The sequence below is a fragment of the Leptonychotes weddellii genome, chromosome 5, assembly GCF_054177405.1.
Source record: "Leptonychotes weddellii isolate Sample4059 chromosome 5, ASM5417740v2, whole genome shotgun sequence".
Taxonomy (NCBI): Eukaryota; Metazoa; Chordata; class Mammalia; order Carnivora; family Phocidae; genus Leptonychotes; species Leptonychotes weddellii.
This window is the reverse complement of record NC_138373.1, coordinates 118669839-118692745: the sequence shown is the minus strand read 5'-3', so window position 1 is coordinate 118692745 and position 22907 is coordinate 118669839. Positions and strand designations below refer to the sequence as shown.

The following is a 22907-nucleotide window of genomic DNA, read 5'->3' as shown; positions in this document are numbered from 1 at the left end:
AGTACCACCCTCCAGCTGTGATAACCAAAGATGTCTCCAAACATTGCCACCTCCTGTGGAGAACCACTGGTATACAATGACTCCAGTAACAAACAGATTCTTCACTATGGATGAAGCACAGCAGTAGGCACAGTTAAGTACACTCAAGTTAAGTAAATTAATCTTTTGAACTCATGATTTTAAATATGCTGATTACAATAAAATAGGATAAAGAACAAACTTGAATACCTCCTTCATTTTTTGTAATGGAATTTAATTTCCATGTAATCAAATCACACAGAACTTATACATCTTCCTAAAAAAATGCACAAACATCTTTAAATTATAAAAGTTACAATAAATACGTGGTAAGTAAGCATTTACTGTGCATCTGATCCTACAATACAAATGTAACAGTCCCACACTCCTGTTTTCTGCAAGAATGCAGAGGAACTGTCTTTAATACACCCCAAACTTATAAAAGGAAAGGTAATCAATATCATCACCTTATCTTTCTCAGAGCACTGAACCACAGTTTTCTCAGTACAGCCCCATTTTTTTTTATTCACATGTATGCAGAAAGTTTTTAGAGAAGTACTGAACTTCTATCCCTAGTTGATGTCACATAAGAAAAATGTGACAATTTGGTATGAAATGTACATCCTCATCATTTCAAAGGAAACATGCCAGAATCCAATTACATATTACTCTACTCCCTGTATAGGTAGTATCAAAACCTACTAAATCTAACCAACTTTTTAAAAAAATGTGTTATTCATCTGCAAATAGATCCTCTTCTGCAGGCATCCTACTCATTATCTCCATACATTCTGTGGTGAGTTAGAAATGGTTACATATTTTTTACCAATCCTCTCATCAAGAGGTAGAGTCTTGGAGGGGGGCGGAAGTCCCTGCTCAGCGGGGAGCCTACCTCTCCCTCTCCCCCTGCTTGTGCTCTCTCTCGCTATCTCTCTCTCTCTCGCAAATAATTAAAATCTTTAAAAAAAAAAAAAAAAAGAGGTAGAGTCTATTTCCCCTCCCTCTGCAGCTGGGCTAGCCTTGTAACTTGCTTTGACCAAGAGAATGTGGCAGAAGTAATGCTATGCCAGCTCCAGACTTAAGCCTTAAGAAGGCCTGGCTGCTACTCTTAGGATCCAGTTGTCAATGTACACAGCTTAGGCTAGAATATGGAATAATGAGGGAGCATGTGGGAGCATCCTCCAGAGGATGAGACACCAGATGGAGTGAGAGGCCGTAAGGAGGAGAACAGGCCTTCCTAGATGGTCCTGGCCCCACCAAACTCAAAGTTCAATGCAGCTGCATGAGTGACTCCAATGACACCACAGGACCTGCCCAGTCAACCCACAAAATCATGAGAAATAATACAACACTGTTTTAAGCCACCAAGTTTTGGGGGTTTTGTTATGCAGCAAGAGATAAATGGTCACTTTTCAACCTAAAAGACTCAACCTTCTGTTAATAAAACACTCAAACCGTTTCCATTTATGTCAAAAGGCAGGAAGAGACAACAAACAAGAGCCCCCAAATAAATTTTTCAAGTATCACTAAACCTGCAAGTTATTTTATCATTCCCTTTTTCTACACCTTGGACTGAATTTTTCCACATGTAATAATCCAAGGACTAATGTGCATTGTTGCTTCATCAATTAAATACTGAAAAACAAATGGAAAAAAAAAAAAAAAACCCCACCTAAAACTAAAACTAAAAAGGCAAGCAATTTCAACAGGAACAAACCTGTAACTCAAGGGCAAGTAAACTTTCTGCCATGGAAACTACCCCTTTTAGTTACATACCCTTGACAAATTTATTCCAAGAGGGGCTTTCAGAGGAAGGGTAAAATAAGTAATTAATCACCATCCTGACTGTGATGAGAATTCAGAGGTAAGTTTAATGGAAACTTATCTTCGGTTCCAAACAACTTTAAAAATTCTACATTTGTGGTTTATGTTTAAAAGAGGGGTGAAAGGCAACTGGGTGGCTCAGTCAAGCATCTGCCTTCAGCTCAGGTCATGATCGAGGGGTCCTGGGATGGAGCCCTGCTTCGGGCTCCATGCTCAGCAGCAAGTCTGCTTCTCCCTCTGCCCTCCCCCTGCTCATGCTAATAATTATAAAATCTTAAAAAAAAAAAAAAAAAAAGAGGGGTGAAAAATAATGAAGAAGGTTTAAAATAAACGCTAACTAGACTGTCATTTAAAATTTATATTATATCGTTCAGGACATTTAGTGAGAAGAAAGAGTTTAAACTTGATTTAGGTCTTCCTTTTCCTCTTTACAATTAGGGAGCCCATGCAGCCATACCAAGTATTCACATGCTTAGTATATATGGAATCAAGAAATACATGTGATTTTTCTTTAATAGGGAGAAAAAAAAGCTCTTTGATTTTTATGAAGTTTTATTTCGAATTATTTCCCTTTCCTAATATCTGAGAGAGCCATGTAATAAACTTATTAATAACTGTTATTCAAAATGTAAACATGAATACTGCATTAACAAATATGAGTGGTAACCATTTACGCACAAGTTTATTTTACTTTTATTTATTTATATTTTTTTAAAGATTTTATTTATTTATTTGACAGAGGTAGAGAGCGCAAGTAGGCAGAGCAGCAGGGAGAGGGAGAGGGAGAAGCAGGCTCTCCACTGAGCAGGGAGCCTGATGCAGGCCTCGATCCCAGGACCCTGGGATCATGACCTGAGCCGAAGGCAGACGCTTAACAACTGAGCCACCCAGACGCCCCTATTTTACTTTTAAAACCAAGACTAATCACATTAGTAAATAAAGGCATGTGAATGGAGACTTGAAAAATCAGTGTTGTTACTCTGTTTAAGTCATCTACCCATAAGTAAATAGAATACCTTCTGAAAGGAATCTTCATCTGTTATATCATAAACTAAAATAGCTCCATTTGAATCTCTGTAGTAAATTGGACCCAATGCATGGAATCTCTCTTGACCTGCTGTATCCTAAATAAAGCAACAAACACTTATTAGATCAGAAGAAAAAAATACATCTGCTATTGCAACTACAGTAAACTTTTGATTAATTGGAAAGTGGGACATGAAGTTACGGATAACCTCAAAACACCACTAAAAAAAAAAACAGGTTACAAAAAATTTTTAAGTTACAAAAAATATTTAATGTTTTACTATTATACAAAAGTTACTTCTCCCCTCCCAACCCTCTTACTCCTCAGCAAACTTCCCACCCCCATTAAAAAAACAGTTCAGAATACCCAAGATGGCATTATAAGCCAGGAATAGGCCTTGCCCTAAATTTAGGTTCCACAGGGGGAAAAGACAAGGAAAGAGAGCATGCACCAGGACTACTGGCCAAAAGGTACTCCGATGCATTACCCTTGCCCTACTCTCTACTAGCCATTCCCTTGGAAAGTGGGAACATGGAAACACAGAGCGGGAAAAGGCCAATCAGGCTGTCCACCCACCCTGTTCTTTCTCGGACATGGAATCCCTCTGAGTTTACCCTTCCCCCAGCTCAAAGGTTATGATAAGCAATATTCATGTACACAACTGTAAAATTCTTAGCCTGATTTTAGAAAAAATGTTTATTAAAAAACAGCTTTGGCTAAACTTAAACTTACAAAAAAATCCAGAAATTCAAACTCCTATTCCCGAGCCAATTAGTTATTAGAGTACAAAGAATTGCAGAAGGCTTCACTCACTCAATTGAAAAGGTTAACTTACCCATATAGCAAGGTTTACTCTTTTCCCACCAATATTTAACTTCTTCGTTAAGAATGATGCCTAAGAAAAGAGATATACATTAAACAATATTTCATATAAAGTAATGTTTCTTATCCTAAGAACTACAGATGGAAGAATAATCTCAATATGAAACTCAAGTTATCTGGGAGAAAAAGTAATCACTGAGTTCTTATTAATGACCAAACATTATAAAGTAATGTTTCTTATCCTAAGAACTACAGATGGAAGAATAATCTCAATATGAAACTCAAGTTATCTGGGAGAAAAAGTAATCACGGAGTTCTTATTAATGACCAAACATTATAAAGTAATGTTTCTTATCCTAAAAACTACAGATGGAAGAATAATCTCAATATGAAACTCAAGTTATCTGGGAGAAAAAGTAATCACTGAGTTCTTATTAATGACCAAACATTATTTTCACTGAAGACAGAACATTATTTATATTCTAATCTAAAAAAATGGTATTTTGCTTTATGAACACAAGTTATGAAAAACAAAGAAAAGCGTGGCTCCTGGCTGGCTCAGTTAGTAGAGCATGCGACTTTTGATCTGAGGGCCATGAGTTTGAGCTCCATGTTGGGCAGGTGCCTACTTAAAATAAACAAACAAAAAGATTTTAAAAAAGAAAAAGCAAGAAAAAATGGTAATTAAGTATTTTCTTAGATTTTCCCCATAAAATTTTTCTTAGAGCATTTAATTTGATGTCACCCTACCCACCCATTATAGAAAAAGCTAAGAGATTTCTAAATGAGATAAAAGATTTACTGGTAGTTTACTTAACTGTATGAATACCAATATTATTTGAAATATTGCTGCAATTATTTTATAATTCAATTATTTAACTTATATCTAGTAATTACCCCAGGTACTAATGTTACAGAAATGAAAGGAAATGTTCCAGCCTTCAAGGAGTTTTTAGTCTACAGCAGAAATAAACATGTAAAGAAAAATACAGTATCATGTGACAACTGTTAAAACGGGAGGGTCTTGCCAAGTAGACTCTAAAGAGAGTGCTGAGAAATGAAGTGAAAAGCCTTCCTGGATGAGTCAAAGAAGGCTTCAGAAAGAAGGTGATGATCTCCCCCCTTCAGGAATAATAGGGGCTTTTCCAACAGATGGGTAAAGCCACTGAAGCCTGATACACATTACTCCCTCTCCATGGAGAACTCCAACAAGCTAGTATGGTCAATGCCAGAGATGAGACTACAAAGATAGGCAAAGGCTGAATAAATCAAAAAAAGTACTAGGGTTCCCTGTCTAGATGTATGGACTTTACTTTGTGGGTCTTAATAAAACCTGTTCCAGGACACAGGAATGTATAAATGTATACTAAAGTTAGATGTATTTGAGAAATGCAGCATATTGCTTTGTATTCCCTTTGTACATTCCTAACACACATTAGCACACTAAGATTCTGCCAAAAGAAAAGCTAACTGCATCTATACAACCATTTCCCAAACATATTTGACCTCTTTTTCCCTAGAGAAATGCCTAATTCATCCTAGGGAATAAATGTTAAGAAAAATAATACTGTTGATGAGGAGAATCACTGAAGGATTTTAAAGCAGTGGGGAAGTATAAGATACATATTTTAAGAAAATGATTCTGGGATAGGAAGGGAGGTTAGACTGAAAAGGACAGGACTAGACCTGCAGACAGAAGGCTATTACAAAGTTGGAGAGAAAAACAAAAAGGGCCTGAACCTAGTCCACAAAGACGGAAAAGAGAAAAGAAAATCCAGAGTATTTGAAGAGGAAATATCAGAATACAGTCAGTTGACATATTTAAAAAAGGAACAGAGAGCCAAGTCCAAAGCTATGCAGGGACAGTCACAGTTAGGTGTCTCTACATAAAAGAAAGTACAGAGAAGTAAGGTAAAACATATAAAAAGCTAGGATGGTGAATTATTACTGATGGAGAAGGAGCCTAGATTTCAGGAAGGACTTTCTGCTGAATGCACACCAAGGAAATTTAGAATTAAGAAAAAGCCAATGAATTTAGTAATTAACTAAGGAATCCACAGATAGACACAAATGGCAGAGCTAAGATCAAATCCAGGAATGCCTTCCTTCAAAACCCAAACTACACTAAAGATATTTTAGGTATTTTATTAAATGAAACAAAGATTACATAGAAAAGGGTATAAAATAAATGCCAAATAACAAAAGAAATCTTGGAAATGAGAAGACCAAATACATGTTTTGACAATAAATGTGAACAAAGGACTTCTCCCACTCATTATAGCACAGGAGCTAAGAATATGAACTTTGATGGGTACCTGGGTGGCTCAGTCTGTTGGGCATCTGACTCTTGATTTCAGCTTAGGTCATGATCTCAGGGTTGTGAGGAGGCTTTGGGCTCCACGCTGTGTGGAGCCTGCTTAAGATTCTCTCTCCCCTTCCCTCTCCCCGTCCCACTCTTGCACACTCTCTCTCTCAAAAAAATTAAAATTAAAATAAAAAAAATATATATGTATCAACTTTGATTCAGAACTTTGGATTTGAATCTCAGCTTTGCCCCTTATTAGTTTTATAATCTACTTGAACTCAACCATTTCCATGGTTTCAATATGAATGCTATACAAAGAAACTAAAAATCTGAATCCTATCCAAATGTTTAATAGGTAGATCAACTTAAATGCCTCTCCTCTCTCAAATATATTTAAAATTAAACTGATCCCTTGGTTAAGCGACTACCTTCGGCTCAGGTCATGATCCTGGAGTCCTGGGATCGAGTCCCGCATCGGGCTCCCTGCTCAGCAGGGAGTCTGCTTCTCCCTCTGACCCTCCCCCCTCTCATGTGCTCTCTCTCATTCTCTCTCAAATAAATAAATAAAATCTTCAAAAAAAAAAAAATTAAACTGATCTTCCTTCCGAAACTGGCCTTCCATTCCAACTTTAATATTTTGATCACATTCTCCAAGTCACTGAGGTTTAGAATCTTAGAAATATCATCATTGAATATTCTTCCTCCCCTGACATTCCATATTCCAAAAAAATCCTACCAAGACTTGTCTTCACATTTCTTCTGGAATTCTCTGATGACCAATCTCATATTATTATAATACCTTTGGTCTCACTTCACACTCTAGTCGACATGCCGAATTATCTTCCTAAAGCTTCCATGATTAAAAAAAAAAAACTTACCATAACTCATTGAAGGATTCTAATAAGGTATCATTTTTAATAAGTTTGCTTGAACTACATCCCTGCTGGTAGCTAGATAACCTTTTTGTCATGAGATCTGTGGGGATTTCTCAGTAGAGAGGAATGAATTAGAGCTGATAAAGCTCCATCATTTCCTTTTCCTCCATCATCTCCTTGGAAACTTACCACCACTTTCCCACGGTGAGTTTAAGGGACAGTGTTAAGTCTCCTACAGAATCATGGATATACCATTTTATGGAAAGATGCTCATCAGTGTCGATTATAAAAGAAAAAAGAAATAACCTAAGTGTCCCTCAATAGGCAATTTTTAAAAGGTACACAAATATAGCCCATCCATACAGTGAAACTCTATACTTTCATTTCTACTACTATTGCTATACTAGCTAACAGTTACTGAATGCTTACCTTCCATCAAGTACCGTGCTGAGCACTTTTTATAATATCATTCACAAGCTTCTCCTTTATAAAAGTTAGGGAACCCTAATCTACAAGCAAAAATCTCTAAGTGTTATCTCTGTATGCAAGGACCTAAACAATTGTCCACATCTATCCTCCTAAAATAGCTTCCAGTATTTCTCCACTTACTCTCCAACTTGTATGGTTTATATACATACCTCCAATTCTGCTTGTTCTTAAAATTCCCCTCTAATTTGGATGTATTCTTTTCTCTGTTTGAATCCCATCTATCCAAGTTCAGTTCATGACCCATACTCTTCTTCCTTGAATTTTTTTAGCTTTCTCATATCACCCATACAACCCACACAGACTTTCTCTATCCTGAAGAATTACAGGGAACCTAATCTTTAATATACAGCATATACTTCCTTGCTTATATCCTAAGTTATCTTTTCGTTGAGTGTAAGTCTTCTGTCAACTTGATTACCTATTTTTATTTAATATGTTCATGATGCTTACAATGAAATGGGCAGTATTCTAAAAGCTTTTCAATATTAACTCATTTAATTGTCATAGTACTCGGAGTAAGATATAATTATCCAAATATTACAGATGTGGAAACTTAGACACAGGAAGGGTATCTTGCCCAGGGTCACACAGTAAATGACATAGTGGGATTTGAAATCCAAGCAGTCTGGCTCCAGACACGACTCATAACCACTATGCTGTGATATCTCCCACATTGAGATCTGAAATAATTCTTCTCTTGTGGAGAAAGCAGGAGTGCTGACACAGAAATATTGTTATTGTAGATAAACATATCTACAATAACAGGTAAATTGGTGCAGGTAAAACTCAATTTATGTAAGAGATGTGCTCCTAAAAGTTTCCTTATAAACCAAATTATTTTAACTCAAATATCTGATATATTATCCAAGGATCCCACGGAATCTTTTTTTTTCTCCTTCATAATGAAATACTTAAGTCCCACTATATGGAAAGATTCCTAGTATAATATAAATTGTCCCATTTTATATGTATTCTAAGACTTTAATATGTTACAATAGTTTCTTAAAGAACAAATATGTTTTAAAAACAAATACAATTATATGTGAGTAAAGCTGAAAGATTTTATGTAATATCAAGATAGTAGTAAACAATCAAAAGGCTGGCATTTGTCTTATCTTTTTTAACCACCTCTATGAGGCATACTTAATTTGGATAGACAACTGAGATACCACTTGCAGTTATACGTAATCTGGGGCAGGGGCTCTTAATTGTTACATGGGAGTGAGAGTGAGAGGGAGGAGTGATCACTGACTTCACTGAGAATCTGATGAGAGCCATGAACTGATTTACTCCCAAGAAAACTGCTCATATGCACATACCAAAAACAGTTTCACACACTTACCCAAGAGATTTATAAATCCCTGACAACTCTCAGTAAAGAATTCCCAGTCTAGAAAGGGGAGGGGAAAGTGGCATGACAATATCAATTTAAAAGGTTCTAGAAATATAGGAAGAAAAAAAATGGTACATCCTGTGTGTCAAACACCGTGCTGGACTTTCTCATTTAATCTTTGTAACAACCCTGTGAAGTAGCTAATTAGCCCCTTTTTACAGTTGTGAACCTGAGATTTAAAGAAATACAGTGACCCACTCAAGGTCAGACAACTCTGTTAGGTTCTGCAGTGGGTAAAAGATTGTTTGACTCCACAGTGCTTTTTCCATTGCACAAAGCTGTTTATTCTAGAACACATTCTTAACCTGGCACTCCTCCACATGGACACCAAGCGTTCCTGGATACCAGCTCAACTCCCAAAAATATATTCTCAGGGTAGGCACAAAGTAATGAAGATCAGAGCAATGGCAGATCTCCCACCTTATTCCTCTGAACCCTGAGTTATAGCACCACTACTTAAAAATTCCAATGACTTCATCTTCCAAACTTTAGAGGTATTAACAAATCAATAATCTCATTAGCTGAGGCCAACATCTGTCATTTGCACATGATGCTTATTTACCCAACATCTTATCCAAAAGCATAGTGGATACTTTTTAAAAATATCTATTAAAAAAAATAATTATAGGAAAGAATAAGAAAAAATGTATCTGCCAAATGAAAGTCTTTCCATAACTTGTTAATCAATTTTTTTGTATTTGTTGTTAGCCAGATCCACTTGCTGTGCTTGCTAACCACTGGCAAAGCAATATACCTAAAGCAGCAAAGTAAATGAATTATAGACAAAAACTTTTCTGTTTTTATCTAATATCTTTTAAGTTTAACAGACTTTCATTAATAAGTGTGTGTCTGGGTGTATACATAAAAAATAAACACTGACATTATTTTTGCTATAATCACTAACATTGTTTCACACTTAAGTATTTAAAGTATCTATTACTACTTCATTAAGACATGAAAGGAGTTAGGTAATTTATAAATTAGTCCTCTGTAGAAAGGCAATAAAAATTAGCTATTGGAAAACTAAACTAGATTGCTACAATGGCAATCATATTACAATATACAAATGTAACAAATTTACATATTATATACCTTACATTTACACAATGTTGTACGTCAAATATATTTCAATAAAAAAAAGAAAGAAAATGGGAGTGCTTGAATACTCCAACATTTCTTGTCCTTAGTTTCCATAAAGTACAAGGATTATAATCAGTTTAGAGTTCAACTAAATACTTTGAAAATAAGAGTCAAAAAGTTACTTTTGAGGAGTAGCTCAAAACCCAAAGCAGAAAATGGCAATCAGACATGGAATACTTATATATTAGGAATTTAAAACAATTCAGAAAAACTCTTTTCTTAAAAAAAAAATTATCCATCCTTCCATACGAGGGGTGTGTGGAAATTTCAACTACTGTATTTTATAATGATGTGAATGAATGGACTGTTCAACACTGATGTGACTTCAGGAACTACTTGGAAGATATGTCAGGGATTCAAAACACTAATCTTACAAATAAGGAAACCAAGATTCTTAGACCAGAGACTATGATGCCAAGTATAAAAGCAACTGCTAGAACCTGAATGCCAACTGTTGCTCAGGAGGTTAAGGTGCATCGGGGGGAAAAGTAGTAGACTTAGCTTAAGAAAAAATGGTACACCATTACTATTTATGGGACCTTGGAAATTTAATACAAATCTTAGTTTCCTCATTTGCCAAACTATCAGGATATTATCTGCCCAGCCAATCTTAGAACACTACTTTGCTAATCAAATGACAGCCACCTACTCCAGACTACAGAAGGCATATAGGTGGAATTCCAGTTAGAAATCTAAAAGGGAAGATGACTGATGGTTCTGATTATAAACAATGTTACTTTTTATATAAGAGACTAGTGGAAAGTGATAGAGAGCACTTAAATTAGAGTGCATGATCTTAGAACACCTTCATATGAGGCGGAAAAATGGCATACAACTGAAGAAAATGAAATTATCACCCAAGAGCACAGACATAAAGAGACATATGATAAAGATGGTTACAATCAAAATGGCACAAACATTTCAGAATAAAATCAAGAAAGCTAACTGATGGTTAAAGTACTTTACTCATCTTTATATTTCCCAACTATCATAATGTTTGATATTTAACAGGTATGAAATAAACAATCACTGAATTTAATTGCTTATGTAATCACGTAAGAGAGCGTGGGGACTCTATATAAGATTAAGTTTCCTGGGCTAGGTAAAGGATCTTGAGTTTTTAGAGAGCTCACCTACAAGATTACTTCATAATTATTAGTAACCTAGGAGAAGCTCTGCAAAAAGAGAGCAGTACTAAAACATCAAAGCATGCCCAAGGTCACAATTTTCAAGAGGGAAGTTAATTTCCCACAATGTCAATCCCAGTCAAAACTCAAAAATGGATAATAAACACATATATATGTATGTGTACAGTAATAATAAATTTATATTTATATGCAAATAATGCATTTACAAAATTTACGTATGTATAATTATATATAAAAGTATAAGCAATTTTAAAATTGGACAGCATGGGTTCTCAAAATAATCCATGTGAAATTAATCCCATTACCTTTTTGACTGAGTCACCATGAAGGAAACCAACACAGACTAAGCACCATCTATTCATTCAACAGCAAACATTTATTGAAAAACATGTGCCAGGCACTGTGATAGGAGGTTTACCTATGATGGCTCTCTATTTAACCAACATAAAAATCTGGTAACTAAAGCGGTACCTCGCTGGCTCATTCAGTAAGCATGCAACTCTTGATCCCTGGGGTTCTAAGTTTGAGCCACATGTTGGGTGTAGAGATTACTTAAAAATAAAATCTTAAAAAAAAAAATTCTGTAAGATCCTCCCATTTTATAGATCAAGAGCCAGCTTACAAACATTAGAATAACCTGCCAAGATCATGATGGCTATGAAGTAGAAGCCAAAATGCAAAACCGAGTCTAACTTCAAAGTCCCGTCTCTTTTTACCACATCATATGGCCTCCTAATGCAGAAACACAGTGTATCTTGTCTTCTGCAAGCATTTGACAAAGCATCTTATGATATCCCCTGTGGGCAAGACTGATGTAGTTAGAACTAGATTTATAATGTTGGAAAAACCATTTTCATTAAAGGCTTTGTGTCCATAGGAGTCAATTTCAAGCTGTCTTCTGTTTTCATTATCATTAATAGGTACAACACTCCATTGTTTCTCACTCAAGAAGACAATGGCCCATGCATAATCTGAAAAAGCCCCACCCTAAGATTCTGGACATCTAAAGAAAAATATACCTCGGGTCATGCAACACTGGACAATAATGAGACCTCCTGCAGAGCTTTGTACTTGGCCGTCTGTCTCCCTTTTTCAGTCTTTATTAATGCCTGATGAGAACACTGAAGACAATCTTAGCAAATTTTCAGGTGACAAAGTTAAAATGAGTAGCTAATCTGGACAGTAAGGAACATACCTTCTTCTTCTTTGCATGTCCAGAACCCAACCAAGTGCCTGACCCACAGGTCATGTTTCTTGAATTATAAAATCAAACTTAAAAGGACATCAACAGGCTTTAACCACTGGAGTAAATCTATCAAAGTCAATTTTAATGGGTCAAATATATTAGGGACAAAAATACAACTATAAAATCAAAGAAAAAAGAATGTGAGGGATGTAATGCCTTTTTTTTTTTTTTTTTGGAAGCAAGACTAAGACAGTAAGCCCTATATTAATCAATGTAACAGCTGTCCACAAGCTCATAGAATCTTTTCTATTTCAGTGTTGGAAAAGGATTCTCAATAGGGAAGGGAACTGTACTTTGCTCAGTTCAAACCACACTTGGAATCAATTCTACAGCTCAAAGAATCACATTTTAAAGAGGACAATGATTAAATGATAAGTGTCTAGAAAAGATGTCAAAATAGTGAAATGATTTAGAATGATGTCATAGGAGATTCCTTTTGAGGAACCAGAGCTGTTTACCCAATAGACAAGACCAAGAGGTGTGATAGCTATATTCAACTATCAGAAGGGATGTCCTGTGTGACCAAGATTCAGAAGACAGAACTGGAACTGGAAACAAGGAAAGAGATTTTGGCTTTATACACAGAAAAACTTATTGGAAATTAAAACTGTCCAAAATGAAGTGGGCCATCTGAGGACATTGTGAGTTTTCCACTTTCTATACCAGTTCATCTTACCTCTAAGAGGAGATGAGACAAAAGTGGACAATCACTTGACCGAAATATTAAACAAAAGACTGAAACAGTGAACCATAAACTACTTTAGGTTCTGCTCAGTCTTATAACTCTTTGAAATAAGATTGCAAGAAAGTGTACTTTGCAAAACACAAAGTATGTTACAAAGATAGGTAGTAGGTAGTTTTGACAGAAAAGAGACTCTTCATGTCTTATTTTCTAATCCATAATCTCCTCCCCATTTGGAAATTAAAAGCATATCTGGTTATGTTTTATGGGTCACAATTCTCTAAAAAAAATTAAAAGATAAACTGATATATAAAGGAGAGCAGATACAATGTTGCTTCCATACATTGGTATGCAACAAAATCCTCAGTTCTGTAATATAATCCAGACACTGTGATGAGAGTCATATAAATATTAAAATCAGGACTGCTACGTTTTTGATACTGAAAATCTACCATAACTTCATCCTCTCCAGTGTAGGCTGCAGTAGTTTCTAATATTTAAAAATCTTTAGCCTGCTTTTAGCTTCAAATAATGAAGGTGTAATTTTTAGGTTGAAGGACTAAATTATCTTAAAAGGGGGGGGCTCAATTACAATGATTTTCTCTTTTATATTAAATCTGTAGCACAAAGGTAACCATTATAAAGGGGTAGTTTACCAATATCCAGAGGCAGTGTGATTTACTTGCTCAAAATCTTAAGTCAGACCTGCATTCAAATTTCAGCTTGGGCACCATGCATGACTTGTGGCAATGTGACTGCCAGCAAATTACTCAACTTAACCAAGCCTGTTTCCTTGCCTGCAAAATGGGGCTAATAAAACTATCTACCTCATAGGCTGTTACAAGAATTAAATGACAGAAGAAAAATAAAGTACTCAGCAGAGTAAGAACTCGCTAAAGGCTAGCTATTATTACTTTACCTAAATGAATTTCTAAATTCCAAATAATCATAGGCATTTACCCTACAAATTTCCCTGATTCACTAGCAAAACTCAACAATAACTATTAAAATTGTGTAAGTGCCCTTGTTCAAGGATGTAAGAAAAAAGGAGTTTCCTCATATTCATTTTTTCAGATATTATGCTTTACCTAAGAGAAGTAAAAACAGGAATAAAAACAGAATATGGAATTAGAGCATCTTTGTGAATTCTAGACTCAGTAGTTTTAATATGTCACAACAATTAGAGGAGATTATGCATTCTATTAAATAGTGTCAATGTTCTTACACACTACACAGTCACTAAGATCTATTGTGCAATTTGCGCCAGCAATAAAAATGGAGAGCTTCCAATAGACCAAGTCAAGTGATTTTATGTATACTTGTCCTGACAACCCTATAAGCTAGACACTATCATTATGGCCATTTCAACAAAGAAACCTAGGCACAGACAGGTTAATTAACTTGCCCAAGATCACACAGCTAGTTAAATAGATGGAGATGGGATATGAACCTCAACAATCAGGCTCAAAAGTCCACTCGATTTTAGTACCTGTAACTAAATTGATCAAGTCAGTTTAGTTGGATATTTTTCTTCTAACACGTGCAAACTGATTTCTTTGGGAGAGGGAGGAGACTACATCTGCCTCAAAGGGCTGAGTTCACTCCCAATCAATGATTACACTTTAACACTTTTCCAGCTAACCATAAGATAACTGCAGAAGAAAGCCGGCCCTACACTACAAGTAAAGAAAATAAGTAGCAGCAGCAACTAAACTGTTAGTTTGGGAGACCAACTGTTGGCTAGTAGTCACATGACGTTTCCACGTGCATGTGGATCGACCGACCTCACAGAATGATCGTCCCATAAGTTAGACCCACGCAGGCAGCAATGAAACTGCGTAACCCATAACCGGCAAGCGGTCATTTCAAAAATCCTCCACAAATGACTGTTTTGCCTATCAGCACGTTACTCGAAGACAGGACAAAATGGAACTTGCGTAAACACTTAGTCATCAGTAAGCGCTGAAGTTACAAATCACCTAGTTCGCAAAATCAAATCCGCAGCTAAGTTCCTAATTCCGAAAGAAAGAAAAAGGGCTGACAGTCGGTGACTGTAGCAGGGTGAAGGCACCTAGGGCCCAAGCGGAAGTGAATCAAAGGGGAAAACTAGCCAAGCGATATGGGGGACTCCACGATATGCGCAGCCACACGGGGGACTTTTGAGGGACCTCCCGCTCCCTTCCCAAAAGCCTGTCCTAATGTCTACAGAATGCCCCGACCCCGCATGTCCCTAGGGCGAATTCAGAAAGGCAATTCGACGACGGAGGTGACAGGCCTGAGATTTCTAAGCCCAGATCCAGAGGACCATGGTAGCGAAGTCCTCACAGCCCCGGAGGAGTAGGGGCCCCAAGGCTCCACCTTCCGCTCCCTGGGGCCCGCACCTGCAGAGTGGTGATGTGCTTGTCGTTGAACTTGTTCTCGCAGTAGCGCAGCACCAGCGACGTCTTCCCCACGCAGCCTTCCCCCAGCAGTACCACCTTGAATGAGTAGGCTCTGCCCGCCGCCGCCCCGCCGCTGCTGCCGGCCGCAGCCATCCCGTTTCCTGGCCGCCCGAGCCCTAGAGCTGCGCCGAGCACCCCACAGCCACCGCAGCGCCTTCACAGCCGCGGCCGGCGCAGGCCCCTCCGCACCGACCCGCCAACCCCAGGCACTGTCTCTATTCCCGCCTCCGGGCGAAGCCTGGAAGGGCAGAGGGAAGTCCGAGAATGAAGGGCCCCCGCCACCACGTCAGGCACCCGAGGAAAGGCGAAGAGCACTCCCTCTCCGCCTCCCTCTAATGGCGTCTCCTTCCTCCTACGTCACACTTCGGGTCACGTGACCGCCGCGGTCGCGGGCGGCCCCTGGGACTCGGCCTACGAGAACATGCCTGGACGTGGGTGGGGCTTCTGGGGCCTCTTCCTGGGGGGGAGTTGGCTGTGAGTGGACCTCCTCCGCTCAGTCTCCGGCGGACCCTGGCTGCTTGCGGGTCACCGCCACTCTGCAGTTGGTGGAAACCTGCGGGATTAAGGAAAGGATAATTTGAGGTAAACCCAGTTCTGGTGGAATGTGGAAGGGCAGAACGTTATGTTCTTGTCCAGGGAATGTTCACCAGGCTAATGACCTCTCACACCCGGGGTCGCTGTAAGGCACATCAGCCAAGGTGCCCTTCAATCTCTCGACATTCTCTGTGGGATCCCAAATCATAGCTTTTGAACTTCCTTCAGTTCCCCAGACCGTCAGGTCTCCTCATCTTCCAGGTCTCAGCTTAAGCCAGAAAGGCTTGCCTCACCACCCATCCGTCTTCTCCTTGTCTCTCCCTCTCTTCCCCTACCCCTCAAGCTAAGTATTTCATGACACTAGTATACATACCTTCCTTAGCAGCACTTCACGGAAATTACTACGCTGAATACAGTCTCTCAGTACGCTGTAGATTTAAGGACAAGAACTGTGTAAGACTTGCCCAGCTTTGAATTTCTAAGTCCCAAGTTCCAAGCTCGTAATAGGCATTCTGTAAATATTTGGGAATGAATGAATGAACGATACATCTTAAGCCATTATGTCTTTGCTCCCCTGTTTTTCTGTCTTCCATGAAGCTTCTGACATTCCTTGTTGATTCCACCATGAGAGGCCTGGCTTGTTTGATGACTGTTTATCTTTCTTGATCTGCTTCCCCTTCTTTTGTGAAATACACTCTTCCAAGAGACCTAGTGGTGTTTCTGAAATTTTACAACTAGAAATCTGGTGTCAGCCAAGCAAACATATTCTTTTTCATCAGACTCCTTTACCACTTCAAACCCGATAGTTCATTCATTCATTCAACAAATATTTGAAAGTGCCAACCACCTGCCAGGCACTGTACTGAACAACATACAATGTCTCTGTCATCAAGAGCTTACACTTCAGGGGCCCCTGGCTGGCTCAGTGGGTAGAGAATGCAAATCTTGATCTTGGGGTTGTGGGTTCAAGCCCCGAGTTGGGCGTAGAGATGGCTTAAAAATAAAATCTTTAAATTTTTTATTTTATTTATTTATTTGACAGAGAGAGAGAGCACAAGCAGGGGGAGCAATAGGCAGAGGGAGAGGGAGAAGCAGACTCCCTGCTGAGCAGAGAGCACGATGTGGGACTCGATCCCAGGACTCTGGGATCATGACCTGAGCCGGAGGCAGATGCTTAACTGACTGAGCCACCCAGGCGCCCTTTAAAAAAATCTTAAAAAAAAAAAGCTTACATTTTAGCAGGAGAAGACAGAAACAGTCAATTACACAATGAATGCTTTCATCTTGATAAGCAGTTCAGAGTATTTTGCAAAGGTATATCAGGACCCAACCGGTTTTCCATGCCAGAGAAGCTGTCCCAGAGATTGTTGCCTTTGGTTAGGAGTAACCTAGGCCAGAAGGGAGAAGCGCTTTGCAAGTAGAACAGGATGTCCAACAGCCTTGACGTAGGAAGGAACATCTGAGGTTGAGCAACTGAAAGTGTGATAAGAATGCAGAGAGGAAAAGAGCTCTAAATGAGACTGGCAAGGAAGCCAGGGGCCAATACTGAAAGGGCCTTTCAGCAAATGAAGCGTTTTAATCAAGGGGCTGACATAATCGGATTTAACTTTTAAAGAAAATTACTCAGCCTATAATTTGAAAAATGGATTGGACGAGGATAACACTGTAATCTGATGTGCTCTCTTCTGGGGGCTAGAACTGTGTCTGTCACATTTTTTAAATCTCTAGACCTTGGAATGTAGTGCCCAACTAACATTTATTAATTACAACAAGTAAACAAATAAAGCTAAGCCTATAAAATACTGAGGTTTGAGAAATGCTCTTGGACATATGGGGCTTTGTTAAATAGAATTATCAAAATTTTAAGCATCTAATAAGAGTAATTAACAATAGAAAGAAAAATAGTTATCATCTGTGAGCTTCCTATAAACTAAACCCATTTGTGGGCACATGGGTGGCTCATTAAATTAAGCATGGAATTCTTGATTTGGGCTCAGATTATGATCTCACGGTGGTGAGATTGAGCCCTTGTTGGGCTCAGCACTCAGCAGGGTGTCTGCTTGAGATTGTCTCCCTCTCCCTCTGACCTCTCCTCCCGCCTTGTGCTCTCTTAAATAAATAAATAAATCTTAAACACACACACACACATACACACTAAACCTATTTGTTCCTTTATTTGCTCAGTCATTCAGCAACCTTTGTGGAGTGCCAGGCAAGATGTCTCTGCCTTCATGGGGCTTGTATTTTAGTGTGTGAGGCAACACAGAAACAATTACAATAATGTGTAGTGGTCATGTTTGATGCCAACCTGGCATCCACACCTCCTTCTTTTTTCCATCAGAATCTGGTCCTTGCTCAGGTATCCGCTACTCCTGTGCAGCCCATGTATCCCTAGCTTCTAGTTGGCTCTTTCTCTGTGGTTCTTTCCAGCTTTTAGAGGCAACCATTCACGCATCTGAAGCAACTGTTCAGATGCTTCTGGCTGGCAAACAATACTGAGCTGTAATTGTAAGCACCAGCCACAAAGGGGCACAAGCAGCTCAATGAAATTTATCAGGTTGGTCAGAGTACACTCAACACCTTAACTCTGAAGTGTCTCACGTGAAAAAGTAGGAAACCATTGGGAGATTTTCTTCTAAGTTATAGAAAACACCAGAATATTCCGAGAGATGTGTGGTCTAGAGGAAGAGAGGAAGGGATGGTTTCCAGGCTATTTAACCTTAAGATGACAATAATAAAGTGTCTCCAAAAAAATAGGGTCTCAAGAAACTTAACATATTTTTGTCAAAGAAGGAATTCAAGCCAAACTTAGAGATTCTCAGAATTTACCAATTTCTACTAAAAATATATAATCTCTACAGTTAAAAAGTGAGAACAAGAAAAGAAGCCACTTTGTTTACTTGTGACATGTATTTATATTTACATTTATAAATTGTATTTTGAAATAACCAGAGCATGACTTTGTATCAGATGGAAGTGTATGTTTGACATGATTGGCAATAGAATTGTGTACCAGCAATTTCTAAATTACTGAAAAGGTTCAGCTGAGAATATTAGCAGTCTCATTGAGTCAGGCCAGTGTGCTTGCTTCTTAAAACTAGATGTCGGTAGTGATACGGAGCTGGAAATTCTAGTTACTTGTCCACTTAAACTAAGCCTGAATGACTACACGTTAACATTTTCTTGAGAAATAAATCAGTACAGTGATGGAAGAGCCTCTTAACAGAGAAATTGTTTTGTTCTGGTGAAATAATTTGGTTGAGAACTCTTATGGGATGTAAGATCTGTGATTTTGGAGAGCTTTTTGATAGCTGTGGATGCTCCAATGGGAAGTCTGTGAGGACATAGATATTGAGGATTATAGCATTCAGTACCACTTGCTTGAGTGCTTTATCCTATTGGCCACCCACTCCTGCTTGGTAAGGTGTCATTTTAAATCTTACCATTCCTCTATACAACTTTCTAAGTACTTCCTACATGCATCATTAAATATTACAATTACATATTTATTTATCAGTATTAAAGCTGTCAGCCCTAGGGTAGTAAAGATCTGTCTGCCTTGCTCACCCTTCATTATATTCTGTGTCCAGAATAATACCTAGAACATGGTGGATATAAAATAAATTACCAACCCTCCAAATGCCAACTCTCTTACGCCTTCATTTTCAATAAATCTTTTTTTTTTCTTTTGTACACACCTCCAATTCTTTGAACCTCCATCTGCTGCCAACTCCCCAATTCCACTTGCATAAGTGTCCCTCCCTTGAATCATTTAGACTAAATTCTAATCTTGTGTGTAAGGGTGAAACTCCATGAGGCTGGATAAAGAACAGCTGCTGAGGAAAGAACATTTACAGGGGAGCTGTAATGCAGAAAATTCACCCCCATCCTGAGTCCATCTATCAGCCCTGTCTTGGTCTCTCCATCCCCCCTACTTCTAGCTCCGTCATACCCCTACCTTCCATCATCACCAGCTTTGGACTCCATATTTAGCATCTAAGCTCTTTTTTTACCAGCATCCATTATTGTCTTATATCCTTATATTTCCACAGCATCATCACAGAACACCAACCTTCAAGTAAACTTCTGGAAAACTTCTCTGAGCCACCTAGATTCTGTGCAAATTCATAGTCATCAACTTCATTCTCAGGACTACCTGTCAGTTCCTTTTCTTTTCTGGCTTCAGCTTCCTCCCATATCTTTTTATCACTATAAACAAACTTTCCTCAGTCTACTTCTGGTTCTAGTTTGAGTTGTTCATAATATTTCCTTATTAGTCTTTAGTGTGTGTAGCTCTGTACTGATCTTCCTCTTATTCCTGATATGGGTTATTATGTATTCTCTTTTTCTCTTCGTCAGTCTTGCTAGAGATTTATCAATTTTATTTATATTTTTTCTAAGAATCAGCTTTGGTTGATAATTCTCAATTATTTTTCAGTTCTCAATTTCATTGATTTCTACTCTTTATTATTTCCTGCCTTCTGCTTGTTTGGGTTTAATTTGTTCTTCAGTTTCTTAATGTGGAAATTTAGATTACTGATTTGAGATCTTTAATCTTTTCTAAGTATTTATAATAGCTGCATCCACAAATTTTAACACAACGTATTTTCATCATATATATATATATATATATATTTTTTTTTCCCTTGAGACTTCTTCTTCTTTGACCCAACAGTTATTGTGGAAGGCAGAATAATGTCCCTCTTCTTCCCCTCCTAGCCTCTCATTACTGGAAACTGTGAATGTGTTCGATTACATGACAAAGGGGAATTAAGGTTGCAGATGGCATTAAAGTTGCTAATCATCTGACCTTAAAATAGTGAGATTATGCTGGATTATCCAGGTGGGCCCAGTGTAATCACAATGATCCTTATAAGTGGGACCCAGAAGCAGAAAAGGAAATGTGATAACAAAAACAAGGTGAGAGTGATGTGCTCCAGCATTGCCAGTTTTAAAGATATAGGAAGGGAATCATGAACTAAGGTATGCAGATGGCCCCTAGAAGCTGGAAAAGGCAAGTGGGGTCCCATGTTATATGTCTTACCTATGGAACTGTAAGATAATAAATGTATTTTGTTTTAAGCCATTAAAATTGTGGCAACTTGTTATCGCAGCAATATAAAACTAATAGTTACTTATAAATGTTTCATTTAATTTCCAAATATTTGAGGATTTGCCATATGTCTTTCTGCTTTGGATTTATAATTTCTTATAGCTTGTATGATGTTTATTTAAATTTGTTTTAAATTGTCTCATGGTCAAGAATCTGGTCTCAGTGAACATTCTATGTGTATTTGAAAACAATGTGCATTCTGTTGTTGGGACAAGTTTTTTTTATAAATGTCAGTTAGGTCAAGTGAATTGATAGCGTTATTCAGATCTTCTCTATATTGATTTTCTATCTAATACTTCTGTGATGAAGGGCGCCTGGGTGGCTCAGTTGGTTGAGCGACTGCCTTCGGCTCAGGTCATGATCCTTGAGTCCCGGGATCGCGTCCCGCATCGGGCTCCCTGCTCGGCGAGGAGCCTGCTTCTCCCTCTAACCCTCCCCCCTCTCATGTACTCTCTCTCTCTCTCTCATTCTCGCTCTCTCAAATAAATAAATAAATCTTTTAAAAAAAAAAATTACTTCTGTGATGAAGTCTCCAACTCCAGTTGTGGATTTGTGTATTTCTCTTTTCAGCTCAATCAGTTTTTGTTTCATCTATTTTGAAGCTCTGTTGTTAGATGCATATACATTGACAACTATTACATCTTCTTGGAGAATTGATCCGTCTATTATTATGTAATACCCATCATTATTCCCGATATTCCTTGTTTTGAAGTTTACTGTGTCTGATATTAATATAGTTACTGTAGGGGTGCCTGGCTGGCTCAGTTGGTAGAGCGTGCAACTCTTGATCTGAGGTTTTGAGTTTGAGCCCCACACTGGGTGTAGAGAATAATTAAAAATAAAATCATATATATATTTATATATATAGCTGTTTTAACACTTTTTTAACACTCTTGATTATTGTTTGTATGGTATATCTTTTTCTACTTTTTTTTTTTTTAAGATTTTATTTATTTATTTGACAGAGAGAGAGAGAGAGCACAAGCAGGGGAGTAGCAGGCAGAGGGAGAGGAAGAAGCAGACTCCCTAGTGAGCAGAGAGCTCTATCCCAGGACTCTGGATCACGACCTGAGCCAAAGGCAGGAGCTTAACAGACTGAGCCACACAGGCGCCCTTATCTTTCTACTTTTAATCTATGTTTTTGGGTTTCTTAGAAATGGTATAAAGTTGAATTTTGTTTTGTTTTGTTTTAAATCTAGTCTGACCACCTCTGGCTTTTAATTGGTATTCTTGTCTTAATTAAACCCACCACAGGTACTCTCAGTAAATGACTCTACTGAAATCACTAAAAACTAGGTCAACAGGTATATTCTTGCTCAACTGCCAACTCTCTTACCTAATAATAAAAGGAATAGCCACAATTATTCAGTCTTTTTCATGTACCACACTTCTATTTACATGTATTTACTAATTTAATTCCAGTAACAATGCTATGAGGTGGGTACTATTAGTTTCATCCCCAGTTTACAGAGAAGAAAAACCAAGGCACAGAGAGGTTAAATAACTTGACTAAATCACATTAGGAAACATTAGAGCCAACTTCCAAATGCAAACAGTATGGCTCCAGATATTAATCTCACATTATATAACCTATCTTTTTTTTTTTTAAGATTTTATTTATTTATTTGACAGAGAGAGAGAAAGCATAAGCGGGGGAGGGGGGGCAGTGGGAGAGGGAGAAGCAGACTCCCTGCTGAGCAGGGAGCCCAACACAGGGCTCAATCCCAGGACCCTGGGATCATGACCTGAGCCAAAGGCAGACACTTAACTGACTGAGTCACCCACGCGCACCATGACCTCTCTATCTTTAAAGGAGTCTTCCATTTCAATTCATGTTTTAAATAAGATGT

General features: G+C 38.0%; 1 protein-coding gene across 1 annotated transcript in view; it reads right to left on the bottom strand.

Moving 5' to 3' along the window:
* The window catches only part of RAB21 (RAB21, member RAS oncogene family), a 37152-nt gene extending 21380 nt beyond the window's left edge, over positions 1 to 15772 (bottom strand). The window contains exons 1-3 of the mRNA XM_006744519.3: positions 15351 to 15772; positions 3705 to 3764; positions 2859 to 2966 (exon numbers count right to left, since the gene is read on the bottom strand). Coding sequence (XP_006744582.1) covers positions 2859 to 2966; positions 3705 to 3764; positions 15351 to 15503 — 321 coding nt within the window. The 5' untranslated portion in view covers positions 15504 to 15772. The remainder of the gene's footprint in view (positions 1 to 2858; positions 2967 to 3704; positions 3765 to 15350) is intronic.
* Positions 15773 to 22907: the final 7135 nt, after the last annotated feature.